At 57.2% G+C, this 22,833-nt stretch overlaps 1 protein-coding gene across 1 annotated transcript; it reads left to right on the top strand.

The window, feature by feature from the left end:
* Window positions 1–8,636: 8,636 nt before the first annotated feature.
* Window positions 8,637–21,471, top strand: ARID5A (AT-rich interaction domain 5A). The gene is made up of 7 exons (XM_036874028.1): window positions 8,637–8,746; window positions 16,403–16,518; window positions 17,976–18,096; window positions 18,455–18,507; window positions 18,969–19,066; window positions 19,322–19,481; window positions 19,864–21,471. The coding sequence occupies exons 1-7, from the start codon at window positions 8,743–8,745 to the stop codon at window positions 21,091–21,093; spliced, it is 1,782 nt and encodes a 593-aa protein (XP_036729923.1). The 5' UTR covers window positions 8,637–8,742; the 3' UTR covers window positions 21,094–21,471.
* The last annotated feature ends 1,362 nt before the right edge of the window (window positions 21,472–22,833 follow it).

Raw genomic sequence — 22,833 nt, 5'->3', positions numbered from 1 at the left:
GACTGACCACGCGAGCCCCACTGTGGCAAATGTCAAGCAGAGGTGTATGCTGGGAGCGCTGGGACACAGAGCTGGTGTGGATGCGTGCTTTGGAGGGAGCCTTGAAGGATGAGCAGAGGTTCGTTCTCTAGGTGGATAAGGTGGGAACTCCCAAGCCAGCGAAGGGCACTTGGGCAGAGGGAACAGCACGTGCAAACACTTGGTGTCGGGAACAGAGCTTGGGACACGGGGAGGACAGTCCTCCCAGTGTGACCGTATTGTCAGATTTGGCAGGGAGGGGTGGACGCCAAGCTACCACCATGCCCAGGAGCTGTCCTTACCCAGGGAAACCACCTACATGCAGCCCTCTCCCTTCAAATGTGGCCTGGTAGAGCCTGCTGAGGCCAAGGCAGGGAGAGAAGGCAGTTGCAACAGAGCAAAATCTCACAGGCCAGCCCCATGCTGGAGACACCGAGGCACAGGTGGGCAGCTGAGGAGAGGCGGGGGGGCTGGACAACCATCTGTCCCCTTTCAGCGTTCCCAAGGTAGGCCAAGGTGGTGCCAAGGATGTGGAAAAGGAAGCCTCAGGGGCTGTGGGCTCTCAGGTGAGTTACAGTTGAGTGTGTATATGTGTATGTGTGCTTCTACGTGTGAGCTACAGGTTCCTCGATATGCAGGATGCATGTCAGATGCACAGGTGTACACGGGTTTGAACACATGCTCCTGGGTATGCAAGAGCAGAAGGGATGTACACTAGGTGTGGGGAGAATTTGAGCTCTTGGTTGGCAGAGTGGGAAGGAAGGAGGGCCTGGGGTATAGACAGGACCATTTAGACCTGAGTTCCCCTTGGGTTCTCCCTGCCAACAAACATTGTGGGATGTCGGGAAGGGACGGCAGCACCCCATGCTCCCCACCCCGTGGCAGTTTCATCACCAAGAAGATGAAAGCAAAAGAGGCCTGACCTTCAGGTATGGTGTGGGGAGAGGTGCAGGGAGAGCATGAAATTTCTAAGCGATCTTGAATTCTTAGAGCCAATGTTCTCCAGACAACCCCAAGCCTAGAAGCTTTTTTTTTGGCTATGTTGGGACTTCGTTGCAGTGTGCGGGCTTCTTATTGCGGTGGTTTGTCTTGTTGCAGAGCACGGGCTCTAGGCGCACGGGCTTCAGTAGTTGCGGCACGTGGGCTCAGCAGTTGTGGCACGTGGGCTGTGGAGCGCAGGCTCAGTAGTTGTGGCGCACGGGCTTAGTTGCTCCACAGCATGTGGGATCATCCCGGACCAGGGATCGAACCCGTGTCCCCTGCATTGGCAGGCAGATCTTAACCACTGCGCCATCAGGGAAGTCTAGAAGCTTTCACTGTGATATCAGCAAAGTCCCACGAGTTCGTTTGGGGAGCAGGAATTAGAGCAGCAATGCCCCCCACCCCACCCCAAGCCTAGGCTTCCAGCACTGAAGGGGTTAATGGGGCCCACTCAGATTGGAGAGAAATCATTTACCTTGAGCACAATTTCTCCCAGCATTCTGGCATCCTGGCCAAACCCTAAGACCCCAACTGGGGACCTCAGGACCTTGAAGCTGCTACCTGCAAACATAGAAAACCTGATCAGATGGGGAGTCTCAGGGCCCAGCCCAGGTCACTAAGGCCAGGGCTTGGGGTGCACACAGGGCAGCGCTGTGCAGGGGAGCCAGCAGTGTGACCAGGGCTCGGTCCCCTGGTGTAGGGAAGATGCCTGCTGTGCTAAGAGATCGTTGGGTTTGGGGGGGGCGGGATTTAAGTATTTACTTCTTTCTTCCACAGGCTCAGAAGTACGTAGAATCTGCTTGGTCGGAGGCTATTTTCACATAACACCACCGACACAACAGAAGGTGTTTGTTGAAGGCCGTTATTTCTAACCCTCACAGTAATCTTGCAACGTAGGTATTGCTAAACCCATCTTACACGTGGGAAAATTGAGGACTAGAGATGGTGAGTCACTCACCCAAGGTCACCTGAAAGTGAGGGCGCCAGGATTGGGGAGCAGTCAGCTTGACCCCAGAGCCTCGGAGGCTCCTGTTCCAGTGGACTAGCTGAGCGGGAGTGCAGCCTCCTGGGAGGTCGTGAACCTCTCCATGCTTCCCTCTGTCCTTCGGTGAAAAGGGAATTTCAAAAGTGCCCAATTCGTTGCAAGAGTGAACGTGTGTAAGGAGCTTAAAGCTGGGTCTGGCCTGCCTCAAGCATTCAGCTGTAAGCTTGAGTTACTCTCTACTGCTTTGGGGACTGGTGTGAGAAGCCAGTGGGAAGACTCTGGGGCCCAGTAGCCTTATCTGCCAAGGGTCCCAGGTTAGGGTCACCGAGGGGGAGATGATACCTGTGTCTGGCTCATGGCCAGGCCCCAGTTCATGTTGTTGGTCCTGGAGCGGGGCTTAGGGGGCAAGCTCTAGAGGCAGCCTTTTTTTTTTTTTTGGCCACACTGCGCAGCATACTGGATTTTAGTTCCCCGACCAGGGATGGAACTTGCGCCCCCTGCAGTGGAAGAGTGGTGTCTTTTTTTTTTTTTTTTTTAATTTATTTATTTATTTGGCTGCACCGGGTCTTAGTTGCGGCATGCGGGATCTTTAGCTGTAGCATGCAGGATCTTAGTTCCCTGACCAGGGATGGAACCCATGCCCCCTGCAGTGGAAGCACCGAGTCTTAAACGCTGGACTGTAGAGGCAGCTTCTTGATCAGCTCGCCCTACCCAAATTCATCACAATCCTGACCTCGGGATGCCAAAATCCTTGATGACTCCTGCAGTCTAGGGCAAAATTGGCACCTCCGTGAGGTTCGTTTCACACCCTCCAAGTGTCCCCAGACCTTTGCTCCTGCAGCTATCGAGATATGAACTCTGGAATCCGGGAGAAAGGGGGGACACTGAAGACAAGGGGACCCCAGCCCCGTCTGGCCTAGGCCCCTGGCCCTCATTCACCTTGCAGGACCGCCCCCACAAGGGCACCGATCCTCCTGAGAGGAGGCAGCCCCAAACCTTCCTCGAAGCCCTTAACAATGAGGTAAACTGAGGCCTGGCGGGCCGCTCCCCCCCCCATCCCCTAGCTGGCTGCCAGGCCGAGCCCAGGGCCCAGCTGTCAGGGCGCTGGCGTCCAGCCTCCGCCCCGGGCAGGGCCGAGCGGTGGAGGCGCGCCAGCCGCGCCCCCTCCTGGCTGCGCTCCCGCCCCGGGCCCCTGGAGCCTGCCTCTCCCCCTCTGATGTAAGCTGATATTTTAATTCTCTTACAAGCAATGGTGTTTAGAGAAATGACTTAACCGGATTACTCATCGTCTATAATGACTTGGCCTGGCTTCGAGGCTATTCCTAGACGTGACGCTTGAGGCTTTGATTCTTTCTTTTCTTTTGCTACTTTTTTTTTTTTTTAATACCAAGAAATGACAGCCTTGTGCTCGCACGGCCCCGCCCCTACACTCCCATCGCACGGCATCCTGGGAGACGTAGTTCTCTCCGGCCCGGGCGCGGGCCCCTCCCACCGCCCCCGCCCCCGCCCCCGCCTCGGAGTCCTGGGAACCTGCGGGTGGTAAGAAACCCTGCGGTAGGAACCCCGGTTGTGCCGTCTTTGGACAAGTTACTCAAGCGCTGCATGCCTCGGTTTACTCATCTGTCAAATGGGAGACAGTCATACGACAGGGATGAAAGGTTAGCGGAGATCTTATTTTAAGTAAAAGCTCTATACAGACCCCACGTTTTTTTTAAAAAACAAAAAAACAACCTTATCCAGTGCATTTGTACTGACCTCCAGTCTAGACTTACTATTTTGTGTCACAAAGAACCAGGCTTTGGTTATCCAGGTCTCCAGGGCTTAAGAGGGAGCTGGTCTACAGCTGGCCTTTCCTTACTCCTTACTCTGCGCAGATGAGTCTACGATCTCATCCAACACTTACTCTCTGCTCTTCGGTGTCCTCAACTGTAATATGGGCATAAATATAGTGCCCACTTCATAGGGCTGGGGTGACAGTAAATGAAATAATCCGTGTAAGATGCTTGGTGCAGTGGCTGATAAACACTGGTCAAAGGTACCGTCATCCCTCCCAGCACTAGGCCGTGGCTCAGGAACTGTTTGAAGAAGGAATGGCTGATTCTTGGCACCTGTGAGGTTGGCAAGAGCTATAGCTTTTGCTCCACGAGATCGGAGCTTTGTTCTGGTTGTGGCTATGTCCCCAGTGCCTAGCCCTAGCCCAGTGCCGGCACATAGCTGCGCCACAAATGTCAGATAAATGAATAAATGAAGAATTACCGGGACTTTCCCTGGTGGTCCAGTGGTTAGGGGCGCAGGTTCAATCCCAGGTCCAGGAAATAAGATCCCACATAACCCGCCGCGCGCTGCCAAAAAAAAAAAAAAAAAAGCATTACCCCTGCTTTGCTGATGAGGAACCAGAGGCTCTGAGAGGTCAAGTGACTTGCAGAAGGTCACACAGCAGCTGGGCTGTCTGAGTGGAGATGAAAACCCACATTTTCTCTCCTTGTCGCCCTCCCTTCTCCCCCTCCCCCCAACACACATGGGAATTCGACTTTCACCCTTCAGGCTCTAGAAGCATAAGAATCTCGGGTTTCTACCCAGCTGGGACCCAGGCCCAGCCCAACAAAGGCTGTTGTTCCAGATTGGGCTGGAGGGCAGGGCTGGGTGGGGAGGGGATTGGGGGGAGGGGGCAGCAGCCAGGTGCGGATGTGCTCCCAGAGTGGACAAAGCTGGGGAAGCTAGGGTTCACGTGCCCCCGGGGGGCAAAGTGACCAAAGCTCTCAGATCCCCCTCCCAGCGCCACCTCCCCACTCCCTCACCCCCGGCAGTTCCCCAAAGGCCGAAAGCTATTCTCGGCTTTTTCTAAAAGAGGCATTTGAAGCCATGAGCCAATTTTTTCCATTCCTGAGCTTGGGTATCGTCTATTTCGGGCGTTTGTTGTTTTCCATGAGTTGCGAATGCCACTATGAAGCCGGCCTTTCCTGGACAGCAAGCACGAGGGAGCGAGGCAGGAGCCAGGCGGGGCCGGCGGTTAAAAATACTTCCCGCTTCATTTCTCCTTTGAAAACAAAGCCCTGGGGGCCTTTTGCAACTGCCGAGCCTGGGAACGGAGCTTCCCAGAGCAGAAAACTGGCTGTGTGTTATTTCCTGAGTGTGCTGGATGGGTTTGTGGGTCCCAGAAGCAACAACACGGACTTGCTGTGTGACCTTGGACAACTCGCTTAACATCTCTGGGCCTGCTGGCCTCCGCTCCAAAATGAGGCCAGGTGGAAAGAAGATCTTTAATGGTCCCTCCAGCTCTGAGAGCTCTGGGATGAGGACCACCCCCGCCAGGACCAGGTTTTCTTCCTAGAACTGGGCCAGCAAGGGGTTCTTGGATTTGGAGGCAGGAGGTAGGAGAAAGCAGCTTTTAGCTCAATCTCCTGGACTACTTTGTGAGCTCTGGAGCCTTGTAAATGTTCTAAGGGGGTCCAGAATGTCCTCAGAGGATTCCCATAATTGCAAAAAGACCAAACACCACGAAGAGGGGATTTAAATAAAGACCCTGGTCGATCCATACCAAGTCACGCAGCCTAACAGCCAGGCGAGAGAACCAGATCTGTGTTCTGACAAAGAGGGATCTCCAAGATACATTGTTGGGCAAAAAAGCAAGTTGCAGAATGGAACAATTAGAATTGTATCACTTTTTTAAAAAACACCCATAAAACAAAGTTACATATTTTTCTACACCACGTATTTATGAAAATACATAGGGAAAGTTCTGGAAGCTTTTACCCAATCTGATAATAGAGTCCTTATCTCTGGGTCAGGGAGGGAACTGAGTTTGGAGTGGTGTCAGAGAGGACCGACTTATTTGTAATGTCTTTATGGGAGGAATGCATTCATTAGTGGTGCTTTTTTAAAAAAATTAATTTATTTGAGACTTAGAGAGACACCAAGACATTGAGGGCCTAGGCTACTTCTCTCAGCCCATCGTGGGCTGGGAGCTGATGGTTGGTAGATGCAGGAGGAGGGTGTCTGTGGGCTCGAGGTGGAGGTGTGTGAGATAGTGGCTTGACCAATGGATGTATTTATGCTTTTAGGGAAGCAAATGGAGATGTCATTCCTGTGCAAGATTTATTGGCTGTTGTAAATTATTTTCTATTGCAAACAGCTGCCGCAGGTGGCAATTAAATTTAGATCATATTGTTACCAGGTTGGCACAGGCAGGTGTGGACTTGCTGAAGCTTTGCACAGCAGCCACTGCCTGTAAGAGTGTGCTGGGCTGCCCGGATGGCAGAATAACTCTATCCCGTGTGGGATGAGCTGCTGCTTTGTCAGGCAGTGAGTCTATCCAATCTGGGAGGGTGGGGTTGGCCTAGATTGGGACGGTGAGGGCAGTGTCCTGGTCTCCATCCTGAACCTTGGGCAAACAATCCTTATAGAATGGACGAGGGAATACCCTGGTGGTCCAGTGGTTGGGACTCCGAGCTTTCACTGCCAAGGGCACAAGTTCGATCCCCGGTTGGGGAATTAAGCTCCCGCGAGCCGTGCAGCACGGCGCCCCCCCCCCCCCCAAAAAAAAAGAATGGACAAAGCTACCTGATGGCATTCCACATAGCATCTGCCACCACGGCCTCAGCTCTCCTGGAGAGAGCTTGTAAACTGGGAAGTGGGGTGCACTATTATAATCACCATTATAACAATTGTTCTAGGCCGTTACTATTGTTGATGATGTGTCTGTTACCGAATCTACAAGCACTGGCTTTTACAAACCAACCCATTATGGGGTAGACAAGGGAGCCCACAGTGTTGTTCACTCTGGGCTGAGCCTGGAGAGTTCTTCCATCTCAGAGCCAAAGGGTAAGGGACAGGGTTTCAGGGTCACCAACATACAACCCTGGTCCATTTGTTTAGGGTGATGGCTGGGCAGTAATAGATGCAAACCTGGTTGGTGGGTGCCTGGGTACAAGGGCTCCTTAACCATCTGTATTTCCAATCTGCGCCTTGCTCCTGGATACCAGGCCTCAGTACCAGCTACCACTGGACATCTTGCTGACCCACCATGTCCTCACCAGCACTCAAATCTTCCCCCTTATGCTTTCTCCTTCTCAGGCCGTGGTCCCTGATTCAGTTAACAGCACTGCCAAGAGATGAGGGAAACGGTTGAAGGGGCCTGTACTGGAGCTCTGATGCCTGGATTTAGCTCAGGCTCCACCACTTACCAGCGATTTACTTGAGCTGATTAATCCTCCAGAGCCTCAGTTTTTTTGTTTTTTGTTTGTTTTTTGGCCGCAAGCCTTGTGGGATCTTAGTTCCCCGACCAGGGATGGAACCCATGCCCCCTGCATTGGAAGCGTGGAGTCCTAACCACTGGACCGCCAGGGAATTCCTGAGAGCCTCAGTTTTATCCTATAAAATTAGGAAATGCATAGAGCTGTTTGTATTAAAACTAATCAATAAAATTGTGGGCGCCTACTCTTGTGTTAGGAGCAGGGTTTAAGTCCTAGCTACCCACATGCTGAGACCTTAGGGTCTTTCTTCAAATTGAGGTAAAATACATATTACATAAAATTTACCATTTTAACTATTTTTAAGTGTACAGTTCAGGGACATTAAGTACTTTCATATTGTTGTGCAACCATCACCACCATCCATCTCCCAAACTTTTTCATCTTGCAAAACTGAAACTCTGTACTTATTAAACACTAACTCCCTATTCCCCCTGCCCCCCAGCCCCTGGCAACCACCATTCTACTATTTGGCTCCATGAATTTGACTCTAAGTACTATAAGTGGAATCATACAGTATTTATTATTTGTGTCTGGTCTATTCAAGGTTCATTCATGTTGTAGCAGATGTCAGAATTTCCTTCCTTTTTCAGGTTGAGTGATATTCCGTTGTATGTACAAACCGCAGTTCACCCATTTATCCATCAATGGACTCTGGGTTGCTTCCACCTTTTGGCTATTGTGAGTGATGCTTCCAGACCTTGAGCTCTCAAACCCAAGCCTCGGTTTCCTCTTCTGTGACGTCAGTATGGCTGAGTTACTTCTCCCTCCAGCAGAAGCCCTGCTGCAGCTGGCTCAGCATCTCCTCGGGCCCCCATTCCACCCGAAGCCTCACCCCTCCAAGCAGGGGTCATGCCCCCTCTTTCGACTGCTCACTTTGTAGCTGTCCTCTCTGTCGTTGAGATATATGTGGACACTGGCCATCCACATTTATCAGGTTTCCTGTCCCAGGCATTTCTGGGACCCCACAGAGCTTTGGCCAAAGACTTGCTACTTTGGGCGGGGTCCTTGTTTAGCTAACACCAACCATCTCTACTTATATGCTGGGCTGGGAGGGAGATGGACAATGCCTTCCACGGAGTTCAAGTCAAAGTCAGAAGGGCTTTGCTCACCCCACCCAGACGCCCAGTGCCCTGCTGAGAAGCAAGGAGGATTTTTCCAAGGCTCGAGTTTTGCCTCCAGAGGCACAAGGCACCAGTGACTCCTGGGTGTCCTGCCTCAGTCCCTCCAGGTCTCTGAGCCTGGGGAGGGGAAGAGCACACTACAACCCCCAGAGCTCCCCGGCCTCAGGGGGCGGTCCCTGCCCCTCGCGGAAGAATCGGACCCGCCAACCGGAGCCCAGAGCGGAGCCGGGGTGGGCCAGGCGGGGCGGGGCGAGGCGGGGCGAGGCGGGGCCGCGGGGAGGCGGCTGGCAAGCTGCGCGGCGGGTCAGTCGCGCGGAGAGCGCGGGGTCGGGAGGCAGGAGTGTGCGGAGGGTCTCGGGCTGGAGCTGCGGGACCTCGCCGGGCCATGGGTAAGCGGCTCTGTGGACCGGCCCGGGATGGGGCTGGCGACCCCGTGGGAGGGCGAGGTTGCGGCGCCAGGTCTCCCCCGGCGCTCGTAGCCGTCGGTGCTGCCTTGGGGGGCTAGCGGGGCCGGGGGTGGACTCGAGGGCGAGGACGCGGGGACTTAGCCTGGACCGGGGCGCCCGCTCCCCCCGCCCCGAGCGGGAGGGTGAGGCCCGGTGTCGGCGCGCGCTCTTCGAAAAAAAGAAAGACAAAAAGTTTTGGCGGCCAGGGGCTTCCCGGGCGTTTATCTCGAAACTCTTTTCGTCGTCTTTTGACTGAAATTTACCAAGTCCTGTACGGTTCTGTCATCCCACTTCCTGCTGTGGTTTTCAATCTCGAGCTGGTCTCAGCTAATTTGTTGTGACAGCTGTCCGCAGCAGTTCTCTGCCTGCAGCACCCCCCCGGCCCCCCACCCCCTCTCCCCGTCACATCCCGGTGGTTCTCAGAACCCGCCGGCGCCGCCGAGAAAGGGGCACCGGGGTCCGCTGGGCGCGCGGGACGCTTTCCATTGCGGCCGCCGTTTCCTGAAAGTGACTCTGCGCGGGCTTTGAAGAACTTGCTCAATGCATTTTGAAGAATCAACTGTTCCTCTTTCAGCCGAGGGGCGTGCTGATCCTTCGGCGCTTACCGGCTGCTCGCCCCCTACCCTTTCTCTTTTCCTTTTCTCTTCCCTTTTTTCTTTTCTTCTCTGGTCTCTCCTCTTCTTGTCTCCTGTCCACCCTCCTCTACACACCCCGCCCCCACCCCCACGCTCCCCCGGCAGGGAAGAAGTAGCTTCCCTTTTTGCTCTGCTCATCTTTCTCTTGTCTCTTTTTTCTCTCCTCGGGTCTCCAGGAGGGACAGGGTGGCGGCCCCGGGAGTGATGGGGGCGGTGGGGTGGGGGAGAGAAGAGGAGTGGCGGTGCGCGGGCTGCGAGCGTGCGAGAAGTGTTTGGCTTAGCGCTCAGTCCGAGCCTGGAACCACGACACGGCTGCCTCGTCTCGGTCCCTGAGCAGGGTGTTCAGGGGGCGCGGCCAGGCCGGGCTCCCGTCCTCCAGACCTGCGGGCGCTGGGATAGGGATGGGAGTCGCCGGCTGCCGGACCCCCGAAGGCTCAGGGTGCGGGTCCGGCGGCACTTCGCTGGCCAGACCCAGGGTCCCTTTGTTTGCGGGGTCGTCAGCTATCGAGGAGGGGTCCGCGGGGCCGAGGAGAGGATAACAGGTGCTTCTTGTCCCCTCCCGAGCACCAGTGTTGGTGGCTTGGGGTCTCTGCGCCCACAGGCCGTGTTAGGGCAGAGGAGGGATGGGAGATGGCAGCTAGTGGGTTGGGCCACGGGAGTGGAGTTCCAGAGTCCGTACAAGCCCCGGGGACCCGTCTGGGGCCTCGAACTTGGAACGGCAGAGGCAGAAAAGACCTCAGGGAATCAGCCCCTTCTTCTTTGAGTTACAGTCTGGGAAACTGAGGCTTACAGACCACCCCTGGTCTGGCAGTGAGGACGAATCAGGCCTCTAAGACCCCGCCCCTCTCTCCCTTTGCAATAGTTTCTGGAGACTGGCCTGGGATGGCCCACCCTCCCTCTGGGACCTTGCGGTACCGACTTGGAGAGCCATCCTTGGCGGAGGGTGTGGGGTGCTCTAGGAGCGGAGCGGAAAAGCTGAGAGGCAAACGAGTGCCCCAGGCAGAGGTCAGGCAGCTGACACAGCTCCGTCCTGACTGTGCCTCTACTGTTGGCCAGTGTTTTGGACAAGCTGCTGCCAAGCCTGGTTCCCCCATAGGTGGAATAGGTGCAGGAAATGTAGTCTGTGGGGACACAGGAAACGGTCCATAGATGGAGCCGTTACTGTTATTGTCAAATATCACCCAGACTTGGAGGGGAGGGACAGTGGGGATTCAGCCCCATCCTGGAAAAGGGTCTTTTAGGATATCCCAGAGCTGGCTAAAGAGCAGCCAAATTCCAGCAGGCCTTGGGAGTTGGCAGTGTCATATTTGGTGCCCCCATGCCCCCATTTTTCTACACTCAAGGCTGTCATCTTGGCCCCAGATGTTCCTAGACCCTGACCCCCCTCTTCCCCCAGCTGAGACCCAGAGGCAGGGCTGGGTCGGAGCTGCACCCTGTGCCCTCTGGGCTTCCATGTCCAGGTCGTCCGTCTGTCCTTAGCGCTGGCTGGAGCACAGCCCTTGGCAGGTCCCCCTTCCCCAAACCACGCTGGAGCGAGCCCCACACGGAGACTGCCAGCCAGCGGGCTCCTGGGCCACAGAGTGGACTGGCCGCTTCAAAGGCTGTCTTTGTTTCAGCTCCAGCTCAAGCTAAGAGAAACTTAAGCCAACGGCCTTAGGCGAGGAGGTGTGGCTGCGTCTGCTGGGTGTTACTGAGGCTGCTGTTACCATTATTGTCGTAATTGACGCGGTACTCCCAGTGGGTGACTTTTCATGAAAGGAAGTGTCGCTTCCTTTCCATCACACCAAGGGTGAATGAGGCGGGGGAGGGGGCGGGGGGAGGAGAGAGAGAGAGAGAAAGAGAGAGAGAGGCAGGCCTTGAACTAGTCACAGCCAGGCGGCTCTCAGCATCAGCACTATCTGAGGTCAGGTAGCTCATACTGCATCCGTGAGGCTCAGTGGGGCTTGTGTTTTCGGAGCACCTGCTCTCTGCTGGGCAGGACTCCAGGCGCTGAGACACACCGGGGAGTGAGCAGGACAGGCAGACCTCAGATCTCACTGAGGGATGTGCGCACACACGTGCACACACGTGCACACAGTCAACTGTGGTTTGTAGGGGGAGCCTCGTTTCTCGCTTTGTTCTGCTTAGAACGTTGGGCCCGTGGGGTCTAACACACCCACCTTATAGACAGGTAAACTAAGGTACAGAAACACCTGTGTGGAGTCAGAGCCCCCTCCCCATCCCTCCTCCTGCCCCACTCTCATCTGCTTTCAGTTCATCTGGCAGGGCAGCAGATTAACGGGAATGCTGTGGTGGGAGACTGCAGATCCCCCAGGGAGGGTGGGCAAATGGGTACCCTCTGAGCACAGAGAAGGAACTTGGGGTCTCCCTGCTCCCATTAAAAAACTCTAGATCTCAGGGTTCAGTGTCTTGGGACAGGCAGACTGCACTGGTTCCAAATCCCAGCTTTGCCACTAGTAAGCTGTGTGACTTCAGGCAAGTTACTGACCCTCTCAGAGCCTCAGGTCTTGTATCGTTAAAGGGGGGAAATAATACCCACTGGGTGCTGGGAAGATGCAGTGAGCTAGTGTACAGAATTGCCTAGTCCAGGGCCTAGCAGAGACTGATTTCAGTTGGTGGAGTACATAGTGTGGAAAGAGAGGGAGAGAGGGGCCTGAGAACAGGTGGGCTTCACTTCGGGAATCTCCTCTTTTGCAGCCAGCGACTGAAAGTAACCTCTTCACTGCTGCGGTTTTAGGATCTAGGGTTAAGCTTGACTTCCACAGAGCCATGGAGCTGAACAGAGACAGATTCCTAACACAGGAGGGGCCTGAGCCATCCCACTGCCCAGCACCTGCCACGCCCCCTCGCTGCCGGTGAGGGGCTGGGTCACAGGGGCCCCCGAGATGAGGAAATGGCAGGGGGCTGTGAGCCTAGTCCTGCTGTCGTTGTCAGGGCTCTTCTCACACTATTGTCTAGCTGCACAAAACGCGGGGAGTAAGCTCAACGGGGATGCAAAGGGCCCGTGAGCAGGAACCTCTGAGCACTGCAGAGGGAGACCTGAATCTGTGGAGACACATGGTCCTGCAGAGGAAGATGCACTATCAGAAAGGTGTTATTATTTTTCAAAGTAATTTCTAAATGTAAGTGCAATTCAGTCAAAACCTCAGTGGTTTTTCTTCTTCTTTTCTTTTCTTCCTCCCTTCCCCCCCTCTTCCTCCCTCCCTTCCTTCCTTCTTTTCTTCCTTCCTTTCTATGTGACAGAATTATCCTAAACTTCAGAAGGAATTTTCTAAGAGGAGTAATGATGGGGGACTTATGCTCTGAATAGTAAGTTGTGTTACAAGGCTACAGAAATTAAAACTGTACATGGGTCCAGCATTCCACAGTGAATCAAGCAGAATAGAAAGTCCAAAACCAGCCCCCAAAGTGTTCCTTACAAGCCTGTAGATTGTGGGAAAAGTAGCGTTTCAAATTATTGGGGGAGGAGATCACTCAGTCAATACTGGGACCGCCCACCCATGGGGAAGTATGGTTAAATCCCTATCTCATACCTTATAAATTTATTTTTGGCTGTGTTGGGTCTTCGTTTCTGCACGCGGGCTTTCTCTAGTTGCAGCGAATGGGGGCTGCTCTTCATTGCAGTGCGCGGGCTTCTCATGGCGGTGGCTTCTCTTGTTGCGGAGCACGGACTCTAGGCGCGTGGGCTTCAGTAGTTGCAGCACACAGGCTCAGTAGTTGTGGCTCACGGGCTTAGTTGCTCCACGGCATGTGGAATCTTCCCGGACCAGGGCTCGAACCCTTGTCCCCTGCATTGGCAGGCGGATTCTTAACCACTGCGCCACCAGGGAAGTCCCTCATACCTTACAGGTTCCAGACAGATTAAAGTAAACAGATAAATAATAACCATTATTGTCATTATTGCTTCCTGGATGGAAAAGGCGATGTCTGAAGGGCATGCCTTTGGAGAGCAGAGGTTTTCTTTTTGTAACTGAATCCACCTCCATTACAACAGGGCATCTGAGGCTTTGTGCTCAGAGGGGATCTATATACCCATAAGCTCGGGGCAAGACAGGAACTCAGTGGCTCATGGCAGCAGCGGTCACTCAGCGGCAGGTGGGTTTCTCCTGCCTCTGCGGCTGGATGTGGCTGGGAGACTGGGATGGCCTGTCTGTAAGCCCCTTCCCTTCCCTGCAGAGCCAGGAAAGGGGCCCAGCTCCGCTGTCTCGGGCCCTACATTTGCGAGGTGTGAGAGCTGGGAGGCAGGAGGACTCACCTGGCACCTACAGCAGGGGGTTTCAAACTTATTTCTCGTAGCAGAACTCTTTTTCCAAATGAAGATTTACCCGGAACCCTGATCTACCAAGGCAGGAGGACTCACCCGGCACCTACAGCAGGGGGTTTCAAACTTATTTCTCGTAGCAGAACTCTTTTTCCAAATGAAGATTTACCCGGAACCCTGATCTACCAATGATTGGGGAAGAGAAGGATAGGACAGCCAGGGACAGGACAGGCTGGGGAAGGAGGGCGAAGACTCTCCCCACCCTGCCTCATCCAGGGCTGCGAGGGTGTGGGCCCAGAAGGCCCTGCCAGGATGAGTGAGCACACCAGTCCTGGGTGGGAGAGAATGGAGGCCGGCTTCACTCTGGGACTCAGCCGCACAGAGAGATAGAGTGTTTCCCTTTGTGGCTCTAGGGAAGCTATAATCCCTTTCCCATCTGGAGTTAAACAGCTCATATTGGTGACCTCCTTTCCAGGTAACCCAAGTGCCCGACTCCAGGAGATTCTCCCAGGAGAGAATGGCCCAGGCAGAGCTCACCAACTCTGGAACTGAGCAGGAGGGACTAGGGCCACTCTGGCCTGGTGGCTCTCAACCTGTCTGCCCTCTCAGCTCCCCTGGGGAGCTTTAAACTCTGATGCCCCTTGCAGGACCTTAAACCAAACTCAGGTGGGGGTGGGGTGGGAGACAGGCATGATGTCTTTTAAATGCTCCCCGGGTGATTCCAGTGGGCCCTGGTCCCACCGCCTTATTTCTCTGAGGCCTGAGGACAGTGCCTTTGACTTGTAGCGAATTTGCGAGAGGGCTTCAGTGAGAAGCCCCATCACAGGAACACGACGGAGAGACTCCTTTGGAGCTGAGCATTTTCCCTTCAGGCAAGAAGGGAGAGAGGATGTGAAAGCAGAGCAGAGAAGGCAGGAAGGGAAAGGAGAAAAGCAGGAGGATGCAGGCGTGCCCATGACCTGGAAGGCTTCGGGATTCACAGATAGTTAGCAAAGGACTCCAGCGTCCTTCTCTCCCCATTTCACAGAAGGGGAGACTGAGGCACAGAGTCGCCCAAGGACCTGGTTGGAAAGGCATCAGTCTGAGGGGGGGCAGTCGTTAGCACCCACTTATTTCTGGAGATTGACCGTGTCTCCAGTGGTCAGGAGCCAGCCTGCAAGGACGGCCCAGGCCCAACTCACGCTTGACAAGTGTTAGGCTCGGTTTCTCTTCCAGGTTTATTTGGACTCTCCACCAAGGCTTCGCAATGTTGGTGATACAGCAGCTGCAGTGGTGGTGAGGCCAGGCCCCTGGACTGGTGGTCAGACAGACCTTGTTTTGAATCTGGTCCCCCAGGGCAGCAAGCAACTTAACCTCTCTGGCTTCAGTCTCCCCAGCCTCCCTTAAAATGGGATTCCTCTGGGACTCAATGAGAGAGCATACATGAAAGGGCCAGGGACACAGAGCCAAGAACCTGCACAGCGCCCTTGTGAACAGCTACCCAAGGGGACACTGTCCAGCGGCCGGAGGTTCTGCAGCTCGTGCTTCTGGGTACTGCTGACCTTGTGGGTCACTCTGGCGCGGGTTTCTGGTTCTTATGGAGATTCTTTTTCTGTCTGGGTTGGAGGGGGAATCTTGCAGGTTCCCAGCAGTAAGAATTTCTTGAGTTGAAGCGAACCAGGACAGTTCTTGCAAGATTAACAAAAAGGAGAAAGGAAAGAAAAAAAAAAAAAAGAAAAGGTGGTCAGAAGACATGGGCTCCCGGTCTCACACCTGCTGCCAGCCAGAGCAGCTCCCAGTGGCTGTGCTTTGGCAGCGGCAGGGGTGCGGTGTCTTTGCAGCCATCAGCTCTCAGGACGCCCTTAGTAAAACCAAGCCCCTGGCTCCTCCCTCCCCTGTCAGGTTGTTGTGAGACTCACTCATTCTCGCTTACCTGCCACCTACTTTGTGGGTTGCTGGGCGGCCTCACGAAGCTCTCAGGAGGCCAGATGAGCCATGGGCATCTCAGTCTGGAAGGCCCATCTGGATGGTGTGAGGATGGCTAGAGGATGACTAGAGAGAAGTGCTGTGCTTGGCTGGGGGCTGGGAAGGGCCACCCCGAGGAAGCGACTTGTCAGGTGAGACCTGAAGGGTCACCAGGAACCGTGCAGGTGAGGGGAGCGTGTGGCCTAATTAGGGGCAGTGAGGACTCTGCTGGTGCTCAGGCAAAGGCTGGGTGCTTCACAAATAGGAACTTACTCTCTTCTTGACTATTCCTGGAGGGTTTATGGTCCAAGCAGCCCCCCCTGGTGCTTTGGGGGTCCACAAACATGGACACCTCCGCAGCTTTCCCAAACTTTCTGCCTGAATGTGGGGCGGGTTTTGGACACATGATTTCCCCAAGCACCACAGCCCCAGCCCCGGTCTCCTCTCACTTGACCCCAAAGTGATTTAGGGTTTCCTTCAAATTTGTGGGCAGAGGGCTGGAATGGAGGAAGGAAAAGTGGCAGGTGTGGCGTGGGCGGGGCCTGGTGGGGCTGAGAGGGGAGGAGGGCAGAGTTGGGGGAGCCCTGTGTGCGTTTAGAGGGCTGCCTGCAGCAGCCGGGACCGTGTGCAGAGGACACACAGCAGAGGACGGCGGCGAGGACTCACCCCCACCTGGCCCTCCTGCCGCCCGCTCCTCCCTGCCAGCATCTCACGTTCTCTCCCTCCTTCCCGCTTCTCTCCCTCTTCCTCTCCTTCCAGCACCTCCTGTCAAAGGCAAAAGGAAACATTCAGAGGACGGTGACCCCCTAGACCCACCTGTGTCTCCTCCACCCAATGCTGAGCAGAACAGGAGCCAGAGCCCCGTCCAGCTGGAGGTGAGTCGGACGACCCCCCCGGGTCCCTCTTCCCTGCCCTGCCCCCACCCCCGCCCCACCTGTGTGCAGCCTCCCAGGTGAACGTGGAGACTCCCTGGAGATGTGTTCCCTGCCCCCCATCCTGCAGAGAGCCTGGAGAGGGGCCCAGCCCCGCTGTCCTGGGCCCTGCACTGGGCACTGGGCGCTGGGCAGACAGGAAGCCTCACCGTCACCCCTGGCTAGGGTTTCAGGCTTGGTTTCTATAGCAGAACCCTTTTATCAGATGAGGATTACCTGGAACCCTGATCTATGAAACAGATAAAAGCACTATTCTACGATGTAAAACTACATTTACATCCTTCCGTCCATCCAGATTTATAACATGGACCTCAAAGTCGCCTCGCGAGGTCAGCGCAGCTGTGCTGACCAGCGTGGTCGGAGCGGTCAGCCTCCACTCCTCAGCGTCGCGCTTCTCAGCCATTCGCTTCGGTGGCACAGGCTGGAGTAGAAATCCTGGTTCGTGTAGAAAAGTAGCTGCAAGTGGGAACAGGTTTTAACAGATTGCCTGGAGTTCAGAGAAGAGGAATAGAAGAGCACGTTCATTTGAAGAGCTGTGGTCAGAGCGCCTTCATTCTGAGGCTCCAGAAAACAGCTGCCTTGGGCTCCAGTGTGTTCCAATTTCATGCGTTAACATATGAGCTGGCTTGTTTATTACCAGAGGTCTTTGATTAGTCAAAATCACAGACATGGTACTTGAATAGAGTATTTTTGGAGCACGTGGCTCTCTGCACGGTTCTAGGCCCTGGTGTTTTCTGTCCCTCTTGTGCTTGGGGCCTCCCCTGCCAGGACCTCAGCCCCAGCCTAACAGTAGCCCCCTGCCCTGAGCTACCAGCCACATGAACAGCATCGGCAGAAATTCCCCCTGAGAGCAGAAACCAAAAGACCTGTGCATCTGACAGAAGTGCCAGTTGGAGCCCAGGACAGGGTCTCCCCTCCCTGAGTTAAGCACGTGGACGGGCGGGTCACAGAGTCAGGCCTGGCGGCGTGGCACCACAGAGCCAGGGAGCATCAGACACTTTTGTTCCTTCAACCTGGATCACAGGGGTCACTGGGAGCCCTGGGGACACTGCGCCTACCGCCAGGAACTCACAATCTGGTAGAGGAGCTGAGATGCAGATGTGACAAATACAGAGCAAGTTGAAGAAGTGGTCAGAAGCTTGGAGAAGGTGCAGGGCTGCTCCCAGGGCCTCTGTGGACCCTGACCTGGGGTTCTGGGCACTAATAGCTGACACCTGTGCCTTTTTGACCCCAGGAACAACCAATGCAGCCCAGAGCTGGGTCTGGGGGTCTGCTCCCTCCTGTGGGAGCCTGGGGCTGGGGGCCACGCATCTCTTTCCTCCCCACCAGCCAGTGGTTCCGCCTGTCCCAGCCTCCCACCAGGTGAGGGCTCATCCTACTGCCTCATGTTCTTTCCCCAGGACTCCCCCGAGGCAGGCGGGGAGCGGGAGGAGGAGCAGGCCTTCCTGGTCAGCCTCTACAAGTTCATGAAGGAGCGACACACGCCCATCGAGAGGGTGCCCCATCTCGGCTTCAAGCAGAGTGCGTCCCTGGGGTGCAGGCAGGGAGGGGGGGCGCCCGGCAGGGGACCCCCACCCAGGCAGGGCATCGGGGAGCACCTCCGTTCTAGGTGACCCTGGACGCTGCCAGCCCACGGGGGTTGCACACAGAAAGGGTGCCCCCCTCCAGGCACAGGGCTGGCAGTGGGTGGGGCTGGATTTCCATCCTCACAGGCCACTGGGCCCCCAGTGCACGGGGCGTGGCCTGCCTAGCCATCCTAGTGGCCCTGTCTGGGTATGTGCTGGTTCTGTGCCTGCCTGATAGGGCCCGGGGGACAGGCTGCTGGCTACCCCCTCCTCCCGCCGTGACTGAGAGTGGCCCTGCCCTCTCTTTTCTCCAGTTAACCTGTGGAAGATCTACAAGGCTGTGGAGAAGCTGGGGGCCTATGAGCTGGTAAGCACAGCACCTCTGAGGCCTCACCCTGCTGCATCTCCTGGCATGTCCCAGCTGCACCCCCGGGGAAGCTGGGGAAGAGAGTGAGCCCAACAGAGCTGCCCTCACCCCTAGACAGGAGGACGAGGCAGCGTCCCAAACCCTGCCCTTTCCCCAGTTCCCCTGTGTGCTACGGGGAGAAGGAGGGACCCGCCTTGCACGCTGCTACTTTGCTGCTCAAAGCAAGATTTCCTCTCTTTCCCATCTGTTCTGTCCTTGTGCTTGGAAAGCTGCTTGGGCCAGCACTCGGGCGGCCCCTGGGCGGGAGACCTGGCTGGCGGCCAGGGGAGCCCCCTCCAACCTCTCCGCCCCACTGCTGGAGAAGCAGCTGCAAAACTGCATCCAAGTGGGGACCCCGAGGTGTGAGGACCCCGCGGCCAGGGGGTGCCCGCCGGCCATGCCCTCACGTGGCATCCTTGCAGGTGACTGGCCGCCGCCTCTGGAAGAACGTGTATGACGAGCTGGGGGGCAGCCCGGGCAGCACCAGCGCCGCCACGTGCACGCGCCGCCACTACGAGAGGTACGGCCAGGCCCCCGGGTCACAGGACCTGGGCCTTCACCCCCCAGGGTTGGACCAGCAGGGCCCTGAGGGGGGAGAGCAGACTGCAGGCCTCCTGGACGAGACGAGGGAGAGCGCGGGCCCCCGTGGGCTGTCTGTGTGCTTGCCGGGCAGGGGTGTTCGCGGTCCGGGGCTGGAGGAGGCCGGGTGGGCCTGGAGCGGTGGGAGCCTGCTGCCAGCCTGGCCTCCTGGTCAGCGTGCCCGGTTCCTCCCCAGGTTGGTCCTCCCATACGTGCGGCACCTGAAGGGAGAGGATGACAAGCCCCTACCCCCCTCCAAGCCCAGGAAGCAATACAAGGTGGCCAAGGAGCCTCGGGGGGATGACGGGGCCACTGAGAGGCCAAAGAAAGCCAAGGAGGAGAAGCGGGTGGACCAGGTGAGCTCTGAGCCCGGCTGGGGCCACCAGCTGACCCTGGCCTCCTCGTGCCCTGCCCCTCACAGCGCCCCCTACCTGTCCTCACCTTGGCCGCAGGGCTCCCTGCCTAGAACACCCAGAACCTCCTCTGAGGGCGGCACTGGTGGGTGCGATGGGTGGGGTCTGAACTCCAGTCTGCACCCCGTTCACCAGTCCCTGTGTCCTGACCCCAGGCTGCGTCTATTCAGAGGACGGGACACCTTTTGAAAATTCTGTACAAAGGTGCTGGAAGGGCTAGCAGAGGCTCCTGGGTGCCCCCTTGGGACCTTGCTGTCACCAAGTCCCCAGGTCTGGGTGCATGGCCACACCCAGCCCTGAGGCCTGGCCTTTTCTCTCTTTCCAGATGATGCCAGGAAAGACCAAAACAGATGCCCCTGACCTGGCAAGGCTTCCTAGCCAGGAGCCCTCCAGGGACGGCATGGAACAGCGAGGCCCAGCCCCTGGGCCCTCTCTGCCCTTCGTGGGTGCCAGCGGCTGCCCTGAGGCCTACAGGCGGCTTCTGTCCAGCTTCTACTGCAAAGGGACACATGGTATCATGTCACCACTGGCCAAGAAGAAGCTTCTGGCCCAGGTGAGCAAGGCGGAGGCCTTGCAGTGCCAGGAGGAGGGCTGTCGCCACGGGGCAGGTGGGGAGTCCCAGGCACCCCCAGCTATTCGGCCCCTGGAGAATCCCCGGAGCCCAGGAGGGCCGGCCGAGAACTCCAGGCACCGGCTGACGCCTCCGGAGGGAACACAGGGCCCTGGTGGCAGCCTCAAGGAGGAGGCTCAGGTGGGCCCTCGCCCGTCGGCCCCCATCTTCACTGGCTGCTTCCACGCCTACCCCACCGAGGTGCTGAAGCCTATCAGCCAGCACCCCCGGAACTTCTTCCCCAGTCTTAAAGATGGGGTGTTATTAGGGCCTCCTAGCAAAGAGGAGGGGCTGCCAGCCAAAGAGCCCCAGCTGGTGTGGGGCGGGGATGCCGACCACCCCTCTGCATTCCACAAGGGCGGCTCCAGAAGGGGCGGCCTCTACCCCAAACCCAAAGCCTGCTGGGTGTCCCCCATGACCAAGGTCCCTGCCGAGAGCCCCGTGCCCCTGACCACCTTCCCAAGCAGCCCAGGCCTGGGCAACAAGCGCAGCCTGGAGGAAGAGGGCTTGGTCCATGGCGGCAAAAAACTGCGGGCAGTGTCTCCCTTTCTTAAGGAGGTGGATACCAAGGAGTGCGGGACCAAGTCTGTGGGGCCCGACTTGGCCGTCTCCTGCCTGCTGGGCCCGGCCCTGGGGCCCACCCTTCCAGAGGCCTACAGGGGCACCATGCTGCGCTGCCCACTGAACTTCGCCAGCACCCTGGACCCCTTAAAGGGTCAGGCCACACTCCCTTTCAGCCCCCTGGTCATCCCGGCCTTCCCAGCCCACCTCCTGGCCACTGCAGCACCCTCACCCATGGCCGCTGGCCTGATGCACTTCCCCCCCGCATCCTTCAACAGTGCCCTGCGCCACAGACTTTGCCCAGCCTCGTCTGCGTGGCACGTGCCACCTGCCACAACCTATGCAGTGCCCCACTTCTCCTTCCACCTCAACACCAAGCTGTAGGCCTGAGCCCGCAAAACTGTGCACAGGGTCTGACTCAGCCTGGGATGGGTAGGCACTGCCAAGGGGCTCTGGGCTGGAGCCCACTCCTCAGGAGAACTCGGCTGTGCCTGACGCAGGGATGCGCCCTCGGCTTGGGAGCCTGGCCCAAAGAGAAGCAGTGAGAAAAGTGGGTTTATCTCTCAAGGAGGCAGCCTGAGCCCAGGGGCTGGGGGCCCAGTGGTTGCAAGGCCTTGGGAGAAGATGTTAAGGCTGATGGCTCCCAGCCGGGGCCCCAGAGCAGAGGCCAGGGGCAGGGTGAGGGGTCGAGGGGCTGGTTAGCAGCGTGAGGCCTCCAGGCTGCCTACGGAAAAGCCAATAAAACACCTGTGAATCCACGCAGCCCTGAGGTATGTGTGGCGTGGACCTTTGCAAGGGCAAGGTGGGGGCATCCTTGCGGGTGGCGCCTCCCACAGGGTGACACAGGGGAGCCAAGGAGAGGGACCTGCCCAGCACCTGCTCGGGCCTGGGATGCCATCACCCCAATGAAGAGTGGGACCCAGAGCCAAACCCAGCCTCCCGCTCATACCTCAGCAGGCTGTGCCCTTCATCCTGTGCCTTCAATCCACTTGGCTAGTTGCGCCTCAGGACAGCTGCCTTTTACCTACCTCATGGTACAGGTGGGCGCCTGAGGCTCAGAGAGGGCTGGGGACGTGCCCAGGTTCCCCCGCAGGTAAGTGGGGGAGCAGAGCTGTGTACTCGGGCGTGACTCCAGTGCTCTGAGCTAAGCCCCAGGGCCTGGCTGGCGGGATGCCCTGCAGCACCCCTGGGGGCTGAGGGCGTGAGCAGGAAGCGCTGGTCCGCCCTGGTGGTGGATGCAGACTTGCCGGGCTGCTGCTGAATCTTCCCGGTGAGCCCCCCGCTGCACCCCCAGTTGCCTGCCACACAAGTGGGTGGGGCACAGGAGGTTCCTACGGGGGGCACCTGGAGGGAAAGAGAGGGGTGAAGGGGCCGCAATCTTGGCCTGGGGCATCTGCCTTTTTTCAGATGTGGTTGCTCCAGGGGCTCAAACCCTGCAGCCTAACGCGCTCCTTCCTACAGGCTCTGCCTGGGAAGCAGTGTGCCCCCGCCTGTCTCAGTGGGAGGGGTGCCCCTGTCAGAGGCACTGCTTCCCTCCCCTCCTCAGGCTGCCTGTTCTCGGGAGCCGGGCACAGCTGCCTGCCGAGCTTCATACAGGTTCCTGGAAGGGCAGTGCCACTATTGGCCTCAGGGTCCTGACTTCTGGCATCAGATTTATCAGCTGGCGACGGGGTAGCTGGCAGGTGGTCACCGCCGTTGTGAACACTCAGGCTCTGCAGGGACATCTCTGGATTCCCCTCCTTTCTTTGGGGAGAAGCCAGGTGCCAGCCCAAGTAGCCCGAGCTCCCAGCTCCCGCAGGCATCCACGTGCTCCCATCCCTCTGAGCCTCTGGAGTCTCCGTGGTTGACGAGGAGCAGGGAGGACCAAATTCTCTGGCCACCCTCCCTGCAAGTGCCCTGGGTGCTGGGCTACAGGTCTTTGGGGTCAGACCCCCTGGGTAGGGGCATCTACTGTGTGGTGGGCCCTGCCTGATATGGGGCAGGGTTGCTGGGGTCCCCTTCATCTGCAAAGCCACAGCGGCCTCACCCTGGCACAGAGGTGGGCTGGTGGCCTGGCAGCAAAACTTGAGCTCGGGTGGCTCAGAGCCGTGATGGTGGCGCCCTCTGGAGGCTGCTCTGGGAAAT

The sequence above is a fragment of the Balaenoptera musculus genome, chromosome 13 (genome assembly GCF_009873245.2).
Source record: "Balaenoptera musculus isolate JJ_BM4_2016_0621 chromosome 13, mBalMus1.pri.v3, whole genome shotgun sequence".
NCBI lineage: Eukaryota > Metazoa > Chordata > Mammalia > Artiodactyla > Balaenopteridae > Balaenoptera > Balaenoptera musculus.
Note: the sequence above shows the minus strand (reverse complement) of the source record. Positions and strands in the feature narration are given on the sequence as shown.